General features: G+C 41.3%; 1 protein-coding gene across 2 annotated transcripts in view; it reads right to left on the bottom strand.

Annotated features, from left to right (window-relative positions):
- hif1aa (hypoxia inducible factor 1 subunit alpha a) overlaps positions 1 to 18,515 on the bottom strand; it is a 53,704-nt gene extending 35,189 nt beyond the window's left edge. For both annotated transcript variants that reach the window (XM_078234229.1, XM_078234230.1), the window contains exon 1: positions 18,211 to 18,515. In XM_078234229.1, the coding sequence (XP_078090355.1) occupies positions 18,211 to 18,239 (29 nt within the window). In that variant the 5' untranslated portion in view covers positions 18,240 to 18,515. The remainder of the gene's footprint in view (positions 1 to 18,210) is intronic.
- Between the last annotated feature and the right edge of the window lie 1,087 nt (positions 18,516 to 19,602).

The following is a 19,602-nucleotide window of genomic DNA, read 5'->3' as shown; positions in this document are numbered from 1 at the left end:
AAACCAGGATATTTGTGTCTGTAAGAAGATATGGGTTGTGGTTGTTATATGTGAATCAGACTTTAATACAAATTATTGAGACAGGAAAACACGTTTAAGATATGAAACTGTACATGGCATGCATGATTTACCATAGAAACAGAGCACAGGATGAGGCTGATGATGTGGCAAACTACTAGTGAGCAACATGGATACTAGAGATGAATGAAGAGGAATGCAAGATAATGGAGATCTATACTCAAAGTGTGTAATTTTGGAAATCAATGGACTGATGAAATAACATGGTAGTGTAAGAATAATACTGCATTTATGACAAATTGGAGAAACAATGAAGAAACTGTAGAATTTAATACATCCTTTCTTCGGCTCGTGTTGGTAAATGCCAATGGGTAATACAGATTTCAGATGAATGATAAATCCAGTATTTTAATCACAGCTGATGCTGTGCCTTTAGCCAAGAATACAATACAGAAATTCTCAACAGCATTTGAGAAAAATCCCAATTTCCGAACATTAATTTATAAGGATAGTTGTGACTCATCAGTCACTTTCAACAACGATGGTCTTAATTATCTGAACTGCCATGATTTGTGTTCCTGTGGGAAGGACCCAGCTCCCCGGGTCCTGCTGACACTGCAACAAACTGATCTTCCAGGTCAAGTAATTCCCTTTGCCATGCTTCCAATTAAATGAAGCGTGCAGCAGACAATAACCATTATTTAAGATACCAAGCAAAGGACATCATGAGTATTTGTAGTACAGATATACCATTTCAGGGACTTCCTTAGGGTCCTGAGGCACATTAGCGACGCAGGTGGAGTTGGAAAATAACAAAGTACCAGCAACACAAAGGAATCCAAAATAACTCAAGGTGATGGAGTACAAATAACAAAATGATTAACAGAGAAAATGGGACTTATGAAACACATATTTCTAGGATCTAATAGTTTTTGCCAATCACCTTGCGCTGAGGTCATCTGGCTCTTGACCATTCCGCCAATACAGTTTCTCTCTTGCTGTTGCATCCAAGCCCCTCATTATTTTGAACAGTGCTAACAAATCTACCTTCGAACTTCTCAAGAGAATAGCCCCAGCTTCTCCAATCTGTCCAACCGAAGTCCTGCGTTCCTGGAACCATTCTTGAACCCTTCTTTAATCGTGTTCTTTTTGAACAAAAGGTGGTGTCATTTGAAATTCTCCAACTCTGGTAGCACCCTAGCATGAATCTAAGGGGAAAATCAGAAGATTACAGCCAGTGCTCCCACAATTTCCAGCCTTACTTCCCTCAACATCCTCAGATGCATTTAATCGGATCTTGGTGACTTGTCAACAGACAGCCTTTCTATACCACCTATCAATTTTGAATCACATCCAGTATCTCTACCTCCTCTTTCGCTATGATTTTGGCAGTATCTTTTAATTGGTAAAGACAGATGCAAAGTGTTCGTTAATACCTCAGCCATGCCCTGTACCTCCATTTGTAAATTTCCTTTGGTCTCTAACTGGCCCCCCAGCTTCTATTACTACTGTTTTATAGTCATATGCTCGTAGAAGACTGAGACTCCCTTTTATGAAACCTGCTACTCTTTCCTAACCTTGCTAATGTTCTGTCACCTCCCCTCTGAACTTTCTATATTTGAATCAAACTGCTGCACATGAATTTGCTGGGTGACCTGTACAGTAAAACACTGCTTAACAAAGATTACTTTGTATTAAGGGATCAAATGGATCAAAATACTGTAAAGCTTAGCTGACGCGAGTGGAAAGGAAATCTGGTTAATGCACAGAATATGGTAACTGCCATTGGGATAAATCAACTTCATTGTCAAGAGAAATCATAGAGGCAATCAGGATTATAACACATGCTGCTTAAGACATTTTAACAAGATTTTCTATTGAACTGAATAGATACTATATAGCACTTGGATACTGATGAGAAATGGTTTGCAAAGAAAAAGGTGCTTCAAATTGGACATAAAGTCCAAAAATTTAATTTCAACATCAGACATAAGCTCTCTACCCCATGTTGCCTATTTAAGTCAACGTATAGGAGATATTGGGGGAAAAACAAACTAACAAGAGAGGAAGAAAATAGTGGAGGTGATGATTGCCGCATAATGACTTGTAGGTCTGAGTTAAATAATTAGAACCTCTTCCAAATGACAAGTTGAAATAGTATCAAATTGCTTATTTGATGTTGACCACCACCCAAAGTCAGGCCACATATTGATATTAATGAGATTTAGTGTAGTGAAATTAAAAGAAAAATTTACCAAAAAGATATCAAGGATAGACCAGGTCAACGTACTGATGACGAGACAGAAACACACAAAAGCTTATTTGGAAAGTTTAGGGTAATACAAAAGGTCTGTGCAAACACAATTGGTAGCACTCAAGCCGTAGCATCAGAAAGGTTGTGGATTCATGGTCTAACACGCAATCTAAGTTGGCATTTCACCGAATGAAGACATTTACGCACACAAGGAACCAAAATGGCAAACTGACAGTCTAAACCGCGCATAACACAATGTGATTTGTGGGGCCTTGTGTGCAAAATGCTTGCCAGTTTCATCTAGTACACTGGAACATGGAAGTGCCTTTTAACTAAGATCAAACCTCTCTTGTCAGTTTGCATCTTACATGTCTCTCTTGTCGGAACCACGAATTGGATTCAATTTGAATTTTGATTGGAGCAAGCAAGGAGATAGATTAAGGGCTTGCCCTGTCCACTGACTTTGTAACTTTAGGAAAGGATTTTTTTAAAGAATTGGGATGTGGAAGGGTTCTACTTCATTTTGGTAAGTTTTGACCGCATGCAGGATGTCAGACTCAAGATTTGTAAGGTGGCAAAGGAGGTGCTCTACAATTTATGTACAGTAGTGCATTTAATTTGCCACTAAACATTTTACCGAGCACTTACAACTAACGTGGATAACATTCTGCCACCAGATCAACAATCTGTTCACCTCCCAACCTCATCCTTCCACTCTTACAGAAGACCACCACCATGGACATCCTTATGTTCCAAGATCTTTCCCTTAATGCTTACACCCTGCCACTTTCCCCCTCACCTTAAAACCCATCTCTTCGTGACCAACATTTTGTTTAGCCTTCCCAATACCTTGCCCTTTGACTCAGTAACTATTTTCCCTTTAGTCTCCATAAATCATAATGTGATTTTTTTTTCTCTACATCAAAAGCATTATTTGAATGGAAGTTCTACTTTTCAAGAACATTTGAAAAGATTACTATTTGTACCTAATTAAGTCAAGGATACCAAAGGACAGATTCCTTAATGATGTGACTGCATTAAAGAGACCGCCCCCTAAGCGAGTGACATTCAACACCAGTGAATACATAAGACAGTCGAAAAGTGGAACATGGCCACCCCAACCTGCTGAAACCAGACTGAATGTGCTTTTAAAAAAAACTACATTTCAAAGATATAATCTCATGAAAAATTTAATCTCCACTATTTGCAAAAAACCGTACATATCTATTGCTTTAGCCCAAGCTTGCTAATGCTCAATGTTATAACACACTTTGACAACAATGGATGTGCATACAAAAATCAAGTTCTGCCAAATTAAAGAAACACATTGCATGCACACAGGAATGAAGGGGAACAGAAACAGATGAAGCAAAGGTAATCAAGCACTTGGGACAATTCGCATTCATATCCCACCCAATGCACCCAAAATAGCCTGGCCTGTCATCTCAGCTGATGAGCTAAGCTAAGTGAAGGCATCAACTTTGTCTGGTGTAGATATGATACGGGACATCGGCCTCATAAATGCATGAAGTCTGAAACAGGAAGTCGATGAATAGGTAATGTGGTTTTGTTGGTATCAGTTGAAGAGCTTAAAAATGTACTTTCCTTGCCCCAAAGGACTGAGAAAAAAAGGCCTAGCTCGAGTAATGGAAAATAAATGTGTGCTTAAAGAGCTTTTGATTAACTGGGGAAAAAACGAGTGGTTGTACAAGCCCTATATTTATAAAAAGCACTCATTCCTCAAGAGCGAAACAAGATTGGACACTTTTTACAGTGATGGAAGGATGTCAGCGAAAATGCTTTTCAAATTCAGTAAATTAAAAATAAGACAGCCCAACAGAGTGGAGGATACTTGAATGTAGTAATTTTCCAATGTATTACTGTATAATAATTCCAAGTACTAACCTCAAACCAACATTCTCTTTCCATTACCACAAGTCAAGGCAATGCTTAGAGCACAAGTTACACAACCACGTCAGTTTCACCTCAACTAACTTTTGAACAAGCTCTTATTCAATCTAAATATTGAGCAATTAAAAAAGGAACAAATGAGGCACATTGAAATACAGAATAATGCACCTCAAAATTTCTTCCGAAATATCCATCAATGACGTCAATTGACTTTATGCAAATGGTAACTGAAGCCATGACTGGAAACATTATACAAGCCAGCTTTATATTACAACACTGCCGAGGTCAGGGCCAAAGTAATAGTTATCTACAGCATAAAGGTTCTGGAAAAATGGAAAACCACATCTAAAAATGGCCGGTTGCCCAGAAGGAGCATTGCTGCTGGTTTCTTCCGTTCTTCCCGAGCCTTCGTGCAAATGTAGCCACTTCTTTGCAGACTCCACAGCATCAGAAGCATCCATATATTACAAAAAATACTTCTGTGAAGGTGTTGAGAGCTACTAAAGCTTCAATAGTGATGCTAAAATCTAGAAGTGCCTGCAAAATACAACACTTACTAAGTACCAAGCTGTACCCAAGCAGCAGAACATAATACTACTAAGCCTCAATATTTTCAGTAGGCTCACTTCAATGCAAAGTATACACATGAATATACAACTATAATTAACAAATTTCCCCACCACTGAATTCTCTCTTGTAAAGGTACAGACTCACTAGATTAATATATATAAAACACCCCTACACATCTCACCCCAATTTTCATTTTGTCAACAAGAAAAGCAACTGCACAACAGAAAAAGGTCATTACAAAAAGCATACGACCGAAATGATAAAAGCAAAATACTGCGGATGCTGGAAACTGAAACAAGAACAGAAAATGCTGGAAAATCTCAGAAGGTCTGTGGAGAGAGAATAGAGCCAATGTTTCGAGACTGGATGACCCTACATCAGAGCTCAATGTTTGTCTTTAGTATTTTCCAGCAACAATATTCCATGTCAGCCACATGATAAAATAATGAACACAATGTACGCAGCACGACATAAAATCTAAAATGAGAATCTATCACGAACAGCAATAGAAGCATAGAAAATAGGAGGAGGCCATTCTGCCCTGCGAGCCTTTACCACCATTCATTATCAAGGCTAATCATCCAGAGCTTGATTCCACCTCCCCCCCCCTCCCCCCAACCAAATCATTTGATCCCCTTCGCCTCAACTGCTATATTCTTGAAAACACAATGTTTGGGCCTCAAACTACTTTCTGTGGTAGTGAATTCCATAGACTGACCATTCTCTGGGTGAAGAAATTTCTCCTCATCTCTGTCCTAAACAGTCCACTTTGTATCTTCAGACTGTGACCCCTGATTCTGGACACTCCCACCATCGGGAACATCCATCTTGTACTGACCCTGTCTAGACCTGTTAGAATTTTATAGGTCTCTATGAGATCCTCCCTCATTCTTCTGAATTCCAGCAAATACAACTCTAACCAACTCAATCTCTCCTTGTACGTCAATCCTGCCATTTCGGAAATCGGTCTGGTGAACCTTCTCTGCATGCCCTTCAGAGCAAGAACACTGTTCCTCAGATAAGAACAAAACTGCACATAATATTCCAAGTGTAGCCTCACCAAGGCCCTGCACAATTGCATCAAGACATCCCTGCTCATGCACTCGAATCCTCTCACCAGCATACTATTTGCCTTTTCTATTGCACCTGCATGCTTACCTTAAGTGACTGGTGTACGAGACACCCAGGTCTCGTTGCACATTCCCTTTTTCTAATTTATGATCATTCAGAAAGAAATCTGCTGTACCATTTTTGCTACCGAAGTAAATAACCTTACATTTATCCAAATTATACTGGATCTGCCATTCATATGCCTACTCACTCAACTTATCCAAATCACATTGAAGCATCTCTGCATCCTCCTCACAGCTCACCCTCCCACCAAGCTTTGTGCAAATTTGAAGATAATACATGTAGTTCCCCCATTTAAATTAACATATATTGTGAATAGCTGGGGTTCTAGGACTGTTCTATGCAGTATTCTATCAGTTACTGCCTGCAATTTGGAAAAAGGATCCATTTATTCCTACTCTTTGCTTCCTGTCCAATAGCAGCTCTCCATGATCAGTTGCCCAAGGGATACTAATGTCCAAAGTAAACTTGTCCCTTTAAAAGAGCAAAAATTCAGCCCTTCAACCTAGCCACTGAACACATTTTAAACATTTAATCAGCTTCTGCAAAACATTAAAACTTTAATGAACCTGAAAACCTTAATTTAAATCCAATTCTGTTTGGGCACCTTAGAATGTCCACACTGCAGAATGGAAGTCCGGCCCATCAAGTCAGCATCGACAGAATATCGACAGGCCCTCTCCTTCTGGCCTATCCCCATGCATTTGCCATGGTTAATCCACCTAACCTATACATCTTTGGACTATGGGAGGAAAACAGAGCACCCGGAGGAAACCCACACAGACACAGGGAGAACAAGCAAGCTCCATGCAGACAGTCATTGAAGGTTGGAACCGAACCCAAGTCCCTGGCGAAGCAGCAGTGCTAACCACTGCGCCGCCTATGTGGGTTTATTTGGTCTACATAAGCTTCTGCAATACTACATTTAATCAAAAGCTAGTCAATGCAGAATGCTCTTTCCTCATTATGTCACTATCTTATTGCAACACTGAACATCAGTAAGTAAACATTACAAATAAATTAAAACATTCAAGACGTCAGTGAGAGTCACAGCACAATATACATCAGAACCTGCAATTCACAAACAAAAAACAAGAGTCACCACACAGAATAATGCTGTGACTAAAGTAGCATCTTTAACACAGATCACGTGAAGTTGGCAGCAAACCTCGAAGTAAACACTATCAATGTTCTAAAGGCCATTGTTAGGGAGAACTCAGCAGGAATTCCAAGTCCTGATAGCAATCCTTTAACCCTCGTGGGAAAGCACAAAGATCCAGGGCATGAATACACCACGAGGATAAAGGTAAATATGTTGCCAGCACTTACTTTAGAGTTCTATAGGGGCAGATAGAGATAAAATCGGTGAGAAATAGGAGGGGCCTAGGAGAGATGATTTGATTTGTCACATGAGCATACAGTGAAAAAGATTGCTTCTTGCGCACCATACAGACAAAGCATACCGTTCATAGAGAAGGAAATGAGAGAGCACAGAATGCAGTGTTACAGTTATAGCAAAGGTATAGAGAAAGATCAACTTAATGCTGGGTGAGTCCATTCAAAAGTCTGACGGCAGCTGGGAAGAAGTTGTTTGCGTGTCGGTTGGTATGTGACCTCAGACTTTTGTATCCTTTTTCCAACGAAAGGTGGTGAAACAGAGAATGTCCAGGGTACGGGGTCCTTAATTTTGCTGGCTGCTTTGCCGAGGCAGCAGGAAGTGTAGACAGAGTTAATGGATGGGAGGCTGGTTTGCGTGATGGATTGGGCTACATTCACGACCGTTTGTAGTTTCTCGTGGTCTTGGGCAGAGTAGGAGCCATACCAAGCTGTGATACAACCAGAAAGAATGCTTTCTATAGTGCATCTGTAAAAATTGGTGAGAGTCATAGCTAACATGCCCAATTTCCTTAGTCTTCTGAGAAAGTAAAGGCGTTGGGGGCTTTCTTAACTATAGTGTCGGCATTGGGGAGACCAGGTCAGGTTGTTGGTGATTTGGAAAAAACGTGAAGCTCTTGACCCTTTCTACTTCATCCCTATTGATGTAGACAGGGGCATGTTCCCCTCCAAGAAGGCGATGACGACCTTCTTCGTTTTGTTGACATTGAGGGAGATTACTGTTGCCGCACCTGTTCACCAGATTCTCTATCTCATTCCTGTACTCTGTCTCGTCATTATCTCATTCCTGTACTCTGTCTCGTCATTATCTCATTCCTGTACTCTATCCAGTCAGATCTTGAGAGACATCAGAGATAATGGCATGGGAAGAGAAGTCACTGCAGATAATTCTCGACTATGACTGAATAGATAAGAATGAAACTGGGTGAATGAAGTCCAGCCCAGCTGAACACTGGTGGACAGATACTGCAGCAAGTTGGTGCAGTCAACCTTGTCACAAACAGGTTGAGAAGGGAAAGTTCATCATTGTCAGTCACACATGTTGCCATTTATCACTTTAACAGAATTCAAGCATGCAGGAATTCAAAGTTCTGGACAAGATGGATTTGGGAAGCATCAGCAGGCTCAAGGACAGGAAAGGGAAATTGGGGATGGGGTTGTAATTAGTAATGACAGAGGGGTCGAACGTTGCTTTTATTTGAAAAGGGCGGTGATGGCAGAGAAGAAGATGGAGACAGTATACAAGGAGAGGGAATTGATAACAATATCATCTAACATGAGAGCCAAGAAGGAAGCCATTTAGTGGGAATAGGCCAGAGAATAGAGAGTGCATAGTAAATTAAGGTGAAAGTCACTGAGGAAGAGATATCACTCCTTTAGGGGCATGGAATAAAATGCCCCCCAGCAGAGTTTCAGTCAAGTTGACACAACCACCCAAAATAAACTCATGGCAAAGGCTTTGTTTACAAATGAACCGATGTCCTGGAGAGAGGTGCGAAGAGAAATGATAGCCGAATGACCAGGAGTGTGTATGAAGTCACCTTGGGAGGGTTGAGTTGAATGAAAGGAGATTTTCAATTATTAGCAGCAGGTATTGGACGGAAAGATCAACAAGACAGCAGGATGGGTAGTTCAGGTTACTGATAAGGAGTGACAAATGCATCAACGAGCTCTTCATAGGATGCCGAGAAGTACCGAAGGGAAGTTGTGGGCTACTTTAAAGAGACAGTGAAGCCAGGGGTTGTGACAGAATGCCCAAGGAGGCAGGGGGGAGCTAAAGAGGGAAATAAGGGAGAGAAAAAAGTGAAAATAGAAGGGATGAGCTTAGATTCAGAGCAGCAGCCAAACACATGGCTGGAATGGACACATTCAAGCCGTATGGAGCTGGTTACATATCAATATGATCCTGGCAGCAAATACAGAAGAGGGGAGGCAACAGGATGGAGTCCAGGGTTAAAACGATTAGTGTTGAGATGGAACAAGGTTGCCGCAGGAAGGTGGAGTGCGTATGGGAAACCAATGAGCTGTTGTCCAAGTTCAGCACCAGGTGCGTCAGGCAAGTGACGTCCAGGAGCTTTTCGAATTGTAGAATTTTGAAGGAATTATTTCCTGATACAATATAGATTCAGGAAATTTGCAGAAATTATTGCAGGACAATAAAATGCTGACATATTTGGAGGTCACCACAAGATTCAGAAGCAGCAGAGAAAATGTTCAAGTCCAGGTAAGTGAGATCCTGGTCAAGAAGTTGAGTGTGTTTGAAAAAACTCAACTGAACCAAGAAGCCAGTCGCACGTTCAGCTGAAAACAGTAGAAGGAAGAGCAATAGACAAATCAAAAACCACTTTTAAACTAAACAATTGAACCACAAATTGTATCAATGCAGAAACAGCCTTGACATTCAGAATATCCAGAATTACCTTTCACAACCACGCCTAACTTTCAAAACAAATGTTGTCAAACAAGGAAAACAGCCATGCCAGGCCCTCAAAGGTTTGGAAAGTAGTCTGTAAATAATCATTCCAGCAGGGTAGATGGACTGCTAAAGAACAAATTTCAGCTGGAAAAGTACATACCGAACTAGCACTTGTATCTCTCCTAGTCACATTATGATTGTAGAATCTGTTAAAATGGTGCCTGTGAAGCACTGGCCTTTAGAATGTCCAGTGTTTTAAGAATAATAAAAGCTCATTTAACTTGTACCCCAAACATTGACGCTGATAAACCAATCTAGTTTAGACTGGATCACGACAACATTGTTCAAGGCCACTGATACATGGATTCCACAGGAACAACAGAATGCAAATGTCAACCAAAAACACAAGAATACCATTTAATAAAAACGGAACGTGGTCAGTACCAGGAGATGACGGTGGTGTAGTGGTAATGTCACCAGACTAGTAATTCACAAGCATAAAAACATTCTCGGGGGACATGGGTTCGAGATCCCACCATGGCAGCTGGTAGAATTTAAATTCAAAATAAATAAAAATTGAAAGCTAGTATCGGTAATGTTGACCACGAAACTATCAATCGTTGTAAGAATCCAACTGGTCTATACATGACTCCAGATCCATGGCAATGTGGTTGACCCTCAACTGCTCTCTGAAATGGCCTAACATGCCACTCCATTCAAGGGTGACGAGTGATAGGCAGCAAATGCTGGCCTTTCCACATATATGAAAGAATTAAAAATCTGTTCATGAAACTCCTGATTTCCAGATCTGCCTATCCTTGGTAAAGAAGTTACCGAAGAGAACCCATCAGATAATAAGTGTGTTCCATATGTGAAAGGCAAGTAATGGACTTTGGTCACCATGCTTCTGATCATAGTAGCTGTAAAAGTATCAATAGCACAGCCTTTACTCTGTTATATAATTTGAAACTATGCAAGCATGTTAAACGTTCCAATTATATTTGTATCAAAGATACATCCATAGATCTCATTTGGCATTGCTTACGAAGGAGAATTAAGTGATCCGAGAACAGACAACAGGTTATACAGAAAGTGCTTGCTCAGAAGGTTCCCAGAAAACTAATATTTTTTTGGGTTACAAGAAAGCAAAGTTTTCTTTTTCTTTCATTAGATAGTGAGTGAAATATACATTGATGCCAAAAGGATAATGATTATTATTCAGTAATAGTTACCTGGATTTGCTTCTCACTGTTAACACCACTTTGGATGAGCACTTGAAATATCATAATATTTAGAGATATGAGACAAGTGCTGGATAATGGGATTAGCACGTCTTTAGTGGCAGGTATTGTTTCTGCAGACTGGAAGGGCCAAACAGCCTTTTCTGCGCTGTACGACTCTGACTCTAAAAGCATATTTGTCTCTATAAACTATAAAGATTCCATGCACAATTTCCTCCATTCCTCATCCTTTACGCTGAATTAGTCAATGTCAACTGGGGCACTTTAATGGGTCTCAGGACATGGCAGGCAATTTTTTTTTTAAAGGGGGTACCAGGGGCTATCACCACCTACAGAACTGTACCCTAGCAAGAGTCAGTTGACCTCTCAGCCTGTATTCTGCTGATTTCATATTTTCCCCGTTGGATAAGTCAGTTCAACTGGCAAACAGCCTCCCTAGGCTCCAAAAAGAACACTCCCCTCGGTGAGGTAGCTTTGGGCTGGCAGCATCAGAGAAAATCACATTTAACAAAGCCAACAAATTCATGAGAAAATGCAAAAAAAAAGTCCCAGTATCTTCACAGTACAACTATGTGTGGCATCTATACGGTGTTTCACTTTTCCAAGCCTCAATGCATAAAGGGTTCTGAGAAACAACCCACACTAGGCACATAAGTCAGGGAACCTACTCTAAAAAAGTTGGCTAATGCACCCTCTTGAGAAAGAGATGTTGCTGATAATCTCTTGCGTAGTATCTTATCAAATGCCTTTCTGAAGTCCACATGAAAAACAGTCAAATATATCTATACCACCCATAATAGAATATAACTAGATTAGTCAGACAAGGTCTACCCAGTTGTCTATAGTTTCCTGATTTCTCCAGCCCTCCCTTTTTAAACAATGAAGTAATATTCATGTTTGATTGTAATGGCCCAATTCCAGATACTGGAGCGTGCTCAGAAAATTAATACACATTTGACTTAATCAACTACTTTATTTAATATTCTGGGGTCTAATATACCAGATCAAATAAACTTTTCTAGTTCAAGCCTCATTCTTTATGTTACCATTTACATAAAATCCAATAAGTTCTTTTCCTTGACTTAACTTTAGATTCTCTTGTAACACTGGCATTTTGGTACTTCCTCCCATGAACTAATTTAACAAATCCATTTCCTTATTGTCTACAATAATCTCACCTGCACCTGTTGCTCCAGAGGATAACATTTTCTTTCTTCCATGGGATATGGAAGTTATGGGCAGAGCCAGCATTTCTTTCCCATTCCTAACTGCCCTTGAGTAGGTAGTGGCAAGCCACCTTTCTGAACCTGTTGTGGATATCTGATTTCACAACTCAAGTGTTTGAGGTATATAAATGCTGGTAAGCACAAGTATTCTTTTGAAAAACTGGGGGAGAAAAATAAACCCTGAAGTACAACAATTCAAATGGACCTAGGGTAATCACAGTTCAAAGAGGAAGTTTCTTGTTGTTGGGGTAGTAGTAAACAGTATTCACACTAGGACTACAATGGCTACTTTGGATTCTTCTGGAGGAGCCACTTTGACTCAAAACATCTCGGGAAATGCTCCTAAGTTATAGCATTTCAACTGACTCGTAGATTCCACAGATCATAAAGCTTGTAAAGGTTAAAGGGGGAATTCTCGATTCCTGCCTGCCACAGGAATCGTAGCGGGCAGGGGGCAGACCATGCAAAGTTCGGTTGACCTCGGGCAGGATTCTGCGGTATTGGGGCGAGTGCGGCTGGAGAATCCCACCTTGGGTTTCTTGATGGCCCGTTATCTCCTATAGAGATGTAAATTAGTCAAATGGGTCACAGAATCAATAGGCTCTTAAGTGCAGAAGATAATTAATTTACATTTCTATTTGAAGCATCCCAAATTAAGTCACATTGCTATGGAGATAGGCTGTGCAGGTTCTGCCTGTGTTTCCTCACACTAAACTAGCAGTTCAGTTAGGAGACAGGTGGAGATCAAGAGAGACAGGAGCTGACAGAGGACGTGAGACTGCAGGCTGAACCATTGAAAAGGACTCTGAGAAACGAAAGGGGTCTTTCAGTTTTGAAAGTGACTAAATAATATAAATGAGGTGCAGGCATGAGTTGTGGAGTTCATGATCATGAGATTAAACAGTCAGAGGGTCACCTTGATAAACACGAGTGGGAGGATCCCAGAGAACTCATACCTTGGAGAATCGCTGGAACACAGGAGAGATTAAAGTGAATTCCAGAAAGCTGTGGCATACTTGGTCTTGTCCCAAGAAGGAGAAGTGAATGATCCCTCAAGATCTCAATGTGCAAGAGAACTCTTAAATGGATTAGGAAGGAAAAAGGGGATGGGGTTTACATTCTTGACGGTTAGTAGTACTTCCTTTTTTTATATATATAAAGTTTGCTTTTGATTAAAACTTGAAATCTTGTGCAGTTCTTTCACCTGATCACTACTTTAAAACGTTAATGATTCCACAGAGAACATAAATGATGAGTCCACTTGGATTAAACATCTCATACTATTGGAGAAGTATTCTTAAATGTAATCCTAGTTGCTGGTACAGGACTTTGACTTATACACCCCCATTTTGTTATGGCCCATGATGGGACCAATAACTGGATCCTTCCCTGCTTCCCTCCAGCATCCAACCCCCAATATCCTTTTAAACCTGTTCAACATGTCCTCAGCCTGGAACAAGGTAGGGAACAAACCACTTTGGACAATAGATCCTGCCCTCAAAGGATACACAGGTCTCCCCAGTTATTGATAAATTCCCTACAATTACATTAGACATTCCCCTACTCCGCTGCCCACTTTTAGCCTCTGGTTCCAAGTTGCTATGGTCAGCATTCTGGCTGTCCTTCCCTGTCTTCATCCTTATCCTCACAGCTACCAAGTACACATGTCTGTTGACTAAGGTCAGCTTCTGCAAGTTGCTGCTCTCTATTTCAACTGGATTCCCCTTACTCTGTACAGTAATGATCACAAGAACCCCATTCTGATCCAGCATGACACTCTGAAGTGTGAACAAGATCCACAGCAGACTGTTCAGATACTACTCCATTTCACTATATGTCAGCATGTCTTCAATTAGCAGACTAGCTCAATACCTACAAGCTAGAGAGTGACAGTAGAGCGGCATGGTGGCACAATGGTTAAAACTGCTGCCTCACAGCACCAGGAACCCGGGTTCAATTCTCGGCTTGAGTCACTGTCTGTGCAGAGTCTTCTCCCAGCGTCTGCATGGGTTTCCTCCGGGTGCTCCAGTTTCCTCCCAAAGTCGAAAAGGTGTGCTGGTTAGGTGCATTGGCCATGCTAAATTCTCCCTCAGTACCCGAGCAGACGCCAGAGTGTGGCAACTACAGGATTTTCACAGTAACTTCGCTGCAGTAAGCTTACTTGTGACAATAATACATAAATTATAAACTGACAGATCTACTGCAGTCAGATTCACAGAACAATCTCACCATCATCTACCTCACACATACTACCCAGACACAACCAGCACCGCCATACTCTCTGATCTATATGATTCACATCAACTAATTAGTCTGAGTTGATAAGGATTAACCATTTTTACAAGGTAAATAGCCACTAGCACTGTGGCTAGTGGCTATTCAGGTGACAAGGAGATATAAAAACTGGACGCTGAAACAAATACTTGCATTTATACAGTATCTTCAATATAGATTTATAAACGTATAATCCAAGAAATGGATGCTGAACCAAAGAAAGTAATATTCAGTTGGGCAAAGACATGGGACAGAGTATTGAGAGAGGTACAGTGACACAGATTTATGGAGAGCATTTCGGCATAGTCACAAGAATACAAGAAATAGGAGTAGGCCATAAGCCGTGTTGAGCCTGCGCCATCATTTAATATAATCATGACTGATCTTTTGCTGTAAATCCACTCTCTCGCCAGGTTTCCACATTCCTTGGTTCCCGAGATACCAAATATTTGTCACTGTGCACGAAATATAGTCAATGATAAGTCAACTCTCTTGCTGTTCTTGCTCACTAACCCTCCTGGAGGCAAGGAAATTACTCACTCAAAATTGATGCACAGAGGTTATTAAGTGTCTGGCTTTCAGGGAACTGGATTCGAAGTACTCTACCTGTACTACAATAAGGCTTAGTGCATCTGGGCCAGGGAGGGAGGAATGGCGTCAAGATGCTGACTTCTGATCACCATTCAGTGACTTTAGTGCAAAACTTAGGCATGGATATCAGATGAGAATAAAATCACATGTGAATAGCTTGCAGGCACTCACCAAAATGTAACACTAGTCAATTTCTTTGAACAAGAGGCTGGAACTATAACATAGATTGATCTCCATTCCAACAGCCCGAATAATCTATACTGGGTATGACATTCAATCATGCGCATGGACATACGCAGATGCACTCCAGTGATATCAATCATGTAGATTCACGTCCATCGCATAGCACCAGAGTGAGCATTAGCTGATTTATTTCAGGTGAATAAATAGATTTCTAATTATACTTAAAACAACGCTAAATTACTTGAAAAAGTGAAACCCCTTTTTAAAAATAGATAACTTTAGTCGGAATATTAATTCTAAAAGAAAAAGACAATTCAAATATAACCTCAATCAGAATATCAAACGTTGGAACTACCATTTTTGGTCACTGAATCATACAATAAGGAGACAACCTGACGATTCCAATATGAAGCAAAGAGGAAACTGCAGTTGATCTTATAATCTCTCAGATGGTATGTCTGAGTTCAATGTCTTCTGCTATCTGTTTCAAGTTTCAGTTGCAAACTGCAATAAGTTAATAGATTTCCTTCAAATTTCTGATTTAAGTCACATGCACCAAGACTAGTTTTCACCAGAAACTTCCTAAAACATGAAAATAAAGCAATCCAGCATGGAAATACCATGGCGCCAGTTGATAGTTCACCCATCCAAAAAACGAACGATTTGCATACATGTGAAACATTTGGTGGAAAATGTGGGCACCAGCAAGAGTCACTGACATTTCCTTTGCCTTATGAATTTGCCAGTTTATAGGGTCTTACCAAAGCTATAAGACCCAAGAAAGGAGGCCAAAAAGGCTCTCCCAATTTTAACGCACACCCAGCTATGATTAAGCACCAAAAACAGCAGACATATCTGCAACGCTCTTCATAGTGTGCAGAACGTACAAGATTAAAGGTGAACATTGCAATGTATATTCAGCGTTCACCTTCATAGTCAAGATCCATGGCTGGCATCAGTGAAGCTTAAACTCCTGGATCTCTCCAGTCTGTGGTAGGTCAAGTAGCTGCGGTCTCAAGTACATGCACAAGTTACTAATGTACAGTAATCTAGTGCTCCGATTATCCATAAATTGTTATCTGCCAAAGATTCTCCTCTATTATGATGGATAATTTACACAACACTAGCCTTCATCTTTAGCATTTATTGCCCATCCAAATGTCAAACTTTGCATTACAACATTCCAATGATGTAACCTGGGGCATTTCATTATGTTAAAGATGCTATACAAGTACATGTTGACATGATCCTTAATTGCCTTCGATGTGATGGTGGGCCAATCTTAAACTGCCACAGTCTGTACGGTTAAGATACTCGCATAGTGCCGTTAGGTAGTGAGCTCTGGGAACTTAACCAGTGACGCTGAAGGATAGTATTCCCATGCATCTGCCACTGTTGTCCTTCTAGTCACGGAGGCTGAAAGGTGTTTTCAAAGAAGTCTTGGAGAATTGCTACTGTGCATCTTGCAGATAGTATACACTGAAGACACAGAATGCTGCTGTTGGAGGGAGTGATTATTTAATAAAGGGGCACCAATCAAGAGTGCTACTGCACCTTGGATGATGTTGAACCACTTGAATGTTCTTGGAGCTGCACTCATTCACATAAGTGAGGAGCATTCCAGCATACTAACTTGTGCCTTGATGATAATGGAAAGGCTTCAGAGAGTCAAGAGATGAGTTACTTGCCACAGAATTCCCAGCCCCTGACCTGCTTTTATGGCCACAATATGTATATTGTTGGTCCGGTTAGGTTTCTGGTCAGTCTCAAGTCAAGGGCATCTAAATCTTTGATTTTCATGGTTTTTCGTCTTCAATTTAATGTGCACCACAGCTTAGTATTCATGAATAAATTTGAATCATTGTTCTTATTGGTTTGCAATTTATTAAAAGCCTGATTTAAGGCTTATACACTTATGAATAAATCTTTCTAAAGCCAAGTTCACAAAATTAAAACGGCACAGACTGGCAAATAATATAAGCGGACACACACATGCAGTGATTTAACAGCTATGCCGAAGTGCTCAACGGAAATCACTTCCGAAGATATGTAAAAACATTAACCGAATGACAATTTCCCTTTCAACTCACTTAGTTGAATATGCAACCACCTTAGAATGCGAAGTATTGGACTTCCAGCTTAATCACCCCGCAATAAAAACGTTTATTTTGATGTTTTTAAAAAATCCAGATCGGCCCTGGAATGAATATAGAAACTACAGCAAAAAAAATCATTGCCTCTCTCCCTCAACTCCAAAAAAGGACTTGGGACTTTAGTCACCATTCCATCAACGCTTACAAAGAGTATAATAATCTATAACTATAAAAAAGGATAACAATCTCAAAGGGAACTTGTCACAATTAACTCAGGTTATTCAATACAACTTCACAACACAAATCTATGTGACTTTTCACCAAAGCTGTTAATTCGAGCCTCTCAAATTAACGTGGCACACATTTCGATGCATATTGTCCCACAAGAGGGGGAAATCAGAGAGTAACCTCAACTCAAAATGATGGAAAATATCCGAGGATCATTGTAGATGATTTATACTGGTCGCAAACATAAAAAAACTAAATAGAAATGATAAGAAAATGTAAGTAAGGCAGCCCGATGCCCCTTTAATCTCTCTCGGGTGGAGATATCCCTTCATCCCGATCCACCGATCATCCCAAATCCCCAACAAAAAGAAAAGCCGAGCAGCTGGATCCCGGGGAGTCCCTTAAACAAAGCGGACCCAAGGTCACCCCGAGAGGCCAGCCAGAGAGCCGGCCCTCCCGCCAACAGGCAGCAGCCTCTCCCCGGGACTGGGAGCCCAGGCCGAGCTCCAGCTCCACAAAATGGCGACGCGGAGTCCGAGGGAGCCGGAGCGATTCCCACCCCCCCCCTTCCCCTTACCCCAGAATAATACCCCCCGCCCCCTCCTCTCTCCACGGGCTGGGGCACCGAGAGAAACCCCCTCCAATCCCAAACAAAGCCCGGCCAGCGGGCCGCACTCACCACTTCTTCTCGCTGCCCTGCTCCTGCATCTCGGCTTTATTGTCTCCTCAGCCCCCGGGGGCTTTCCTCTCCGCTCGCGTTCAAAACTCAGGGTAAATAACGGAGTTTCCCCCTCCTCACGAATCCCGCACCAAGACAGCGATCACTCTCCTCCCGCTGGACTCTCTCTGTGTCAGGCCAGCGGCCGCTGTCACCGCCGATCGCTCAAACTCCCACCACAACACAGAATGGCGCCGCCAACTTCCACCGCCGCCAGCACCAACTTTCCAGCAGCACCTCCCCCTCTCTCACCCCGCCGCCGCGTCATCGGCACGCACGGCCGGCGCCATTGCGTCGCCCGCACGCGTGATACACGTCACCGACGGATGGCCCCGCCTCCTCAGTCCCTCCCTCCTCAGGCTCCTCGTGCCCAGAGCTGCTACTGACTTCATGCTGCAACCCGTGTGTGGCCAAGACCCAGCCATCTTTGGCAAGGCAAAACAATGTCATTAACATGGAGAATTTTTGCAAATCAAATCAATTTTTGCAATCAAAGGATCGCAGTTACAATTTTCCTTGATCGCAAATCGTTCTCATGATTTGCATTAACTTGACCCAGGTAGTTTTTAAAATTTATTTATTAGGGTCACCAGTAGGCTTACATTAACACTGCATTGAAGTTACTGTGAAAATCCCCTAGTTGCCTGGTGTTTGTTTGAGTACAAAGATGGAGAATTTAGCATGGCCAATGCACCTAACCATGCGGACACGAAGAGAACGAGCGGACCCTGTACAGACAGTGACCCAAGCCGGGAATCAAACCAGGGTGCCTGGCATTGTTAGGCAGCAGTGCTAACCACTGAGCACTGACCTTTGTTCTCTTATTAACACATTCTGCGATCTTTCCTCTTGCCACTATTAGCACTCTTCAGTCCTTACTGGCACCATTAACCATCCACTTTTATGCATATATTATGCCCCACCTTTGTCTTATGTCTACTGCACCTTTATCAATCTCTTCTTTGCTCCGACCTACCCCTGTCCTTTTATTCTGCCCCACCTCCTCTACCTGCCTCTCCAACTAGATAATTCATTACATTTCTATCCCTCTTCAATTCTGTAGAAGAGTCATATGGACTCAAAATGTTAACTCTGTTTTTCTCTCTCCACAGATGCTGCCAGGCCTGCTCTGTTTATCCAGCATTTTCTGTTGTTACTGTCTCATCCTTTGTCAGTTTGAAGAAAGATAGAGCATAATGTATGCTTAAAATGGTGATGGTTTCCTGGTGGCCTGCAAATCTGGATTACAATATAATGACGAATGATACCACCTTAATTTCTTATAAAAAAGAACAATAATTGTAAAAAAAAGTCTGGAAAAGTATGTGTACAATTTGCTTTTTATTTTGGTTA

The sequence above is a fragment of the Mustelus asterias genome, chromosome 18 (assembly GCF_964213995.1).
Source record: "Mustelus asterias chromosome 18, sMusAst1.hap1.1, whole genome shotgun sequence".
Lineage (NCBI taxonomy): Eukaryota > Metazoa > Chordata > Chondrichthyes > Carcharhiniformes > Triakidae > Mustelus > Mustelus asterias.
This window is presented reverse-complemented; position numbering and strand designations above follow the sequence as displayed.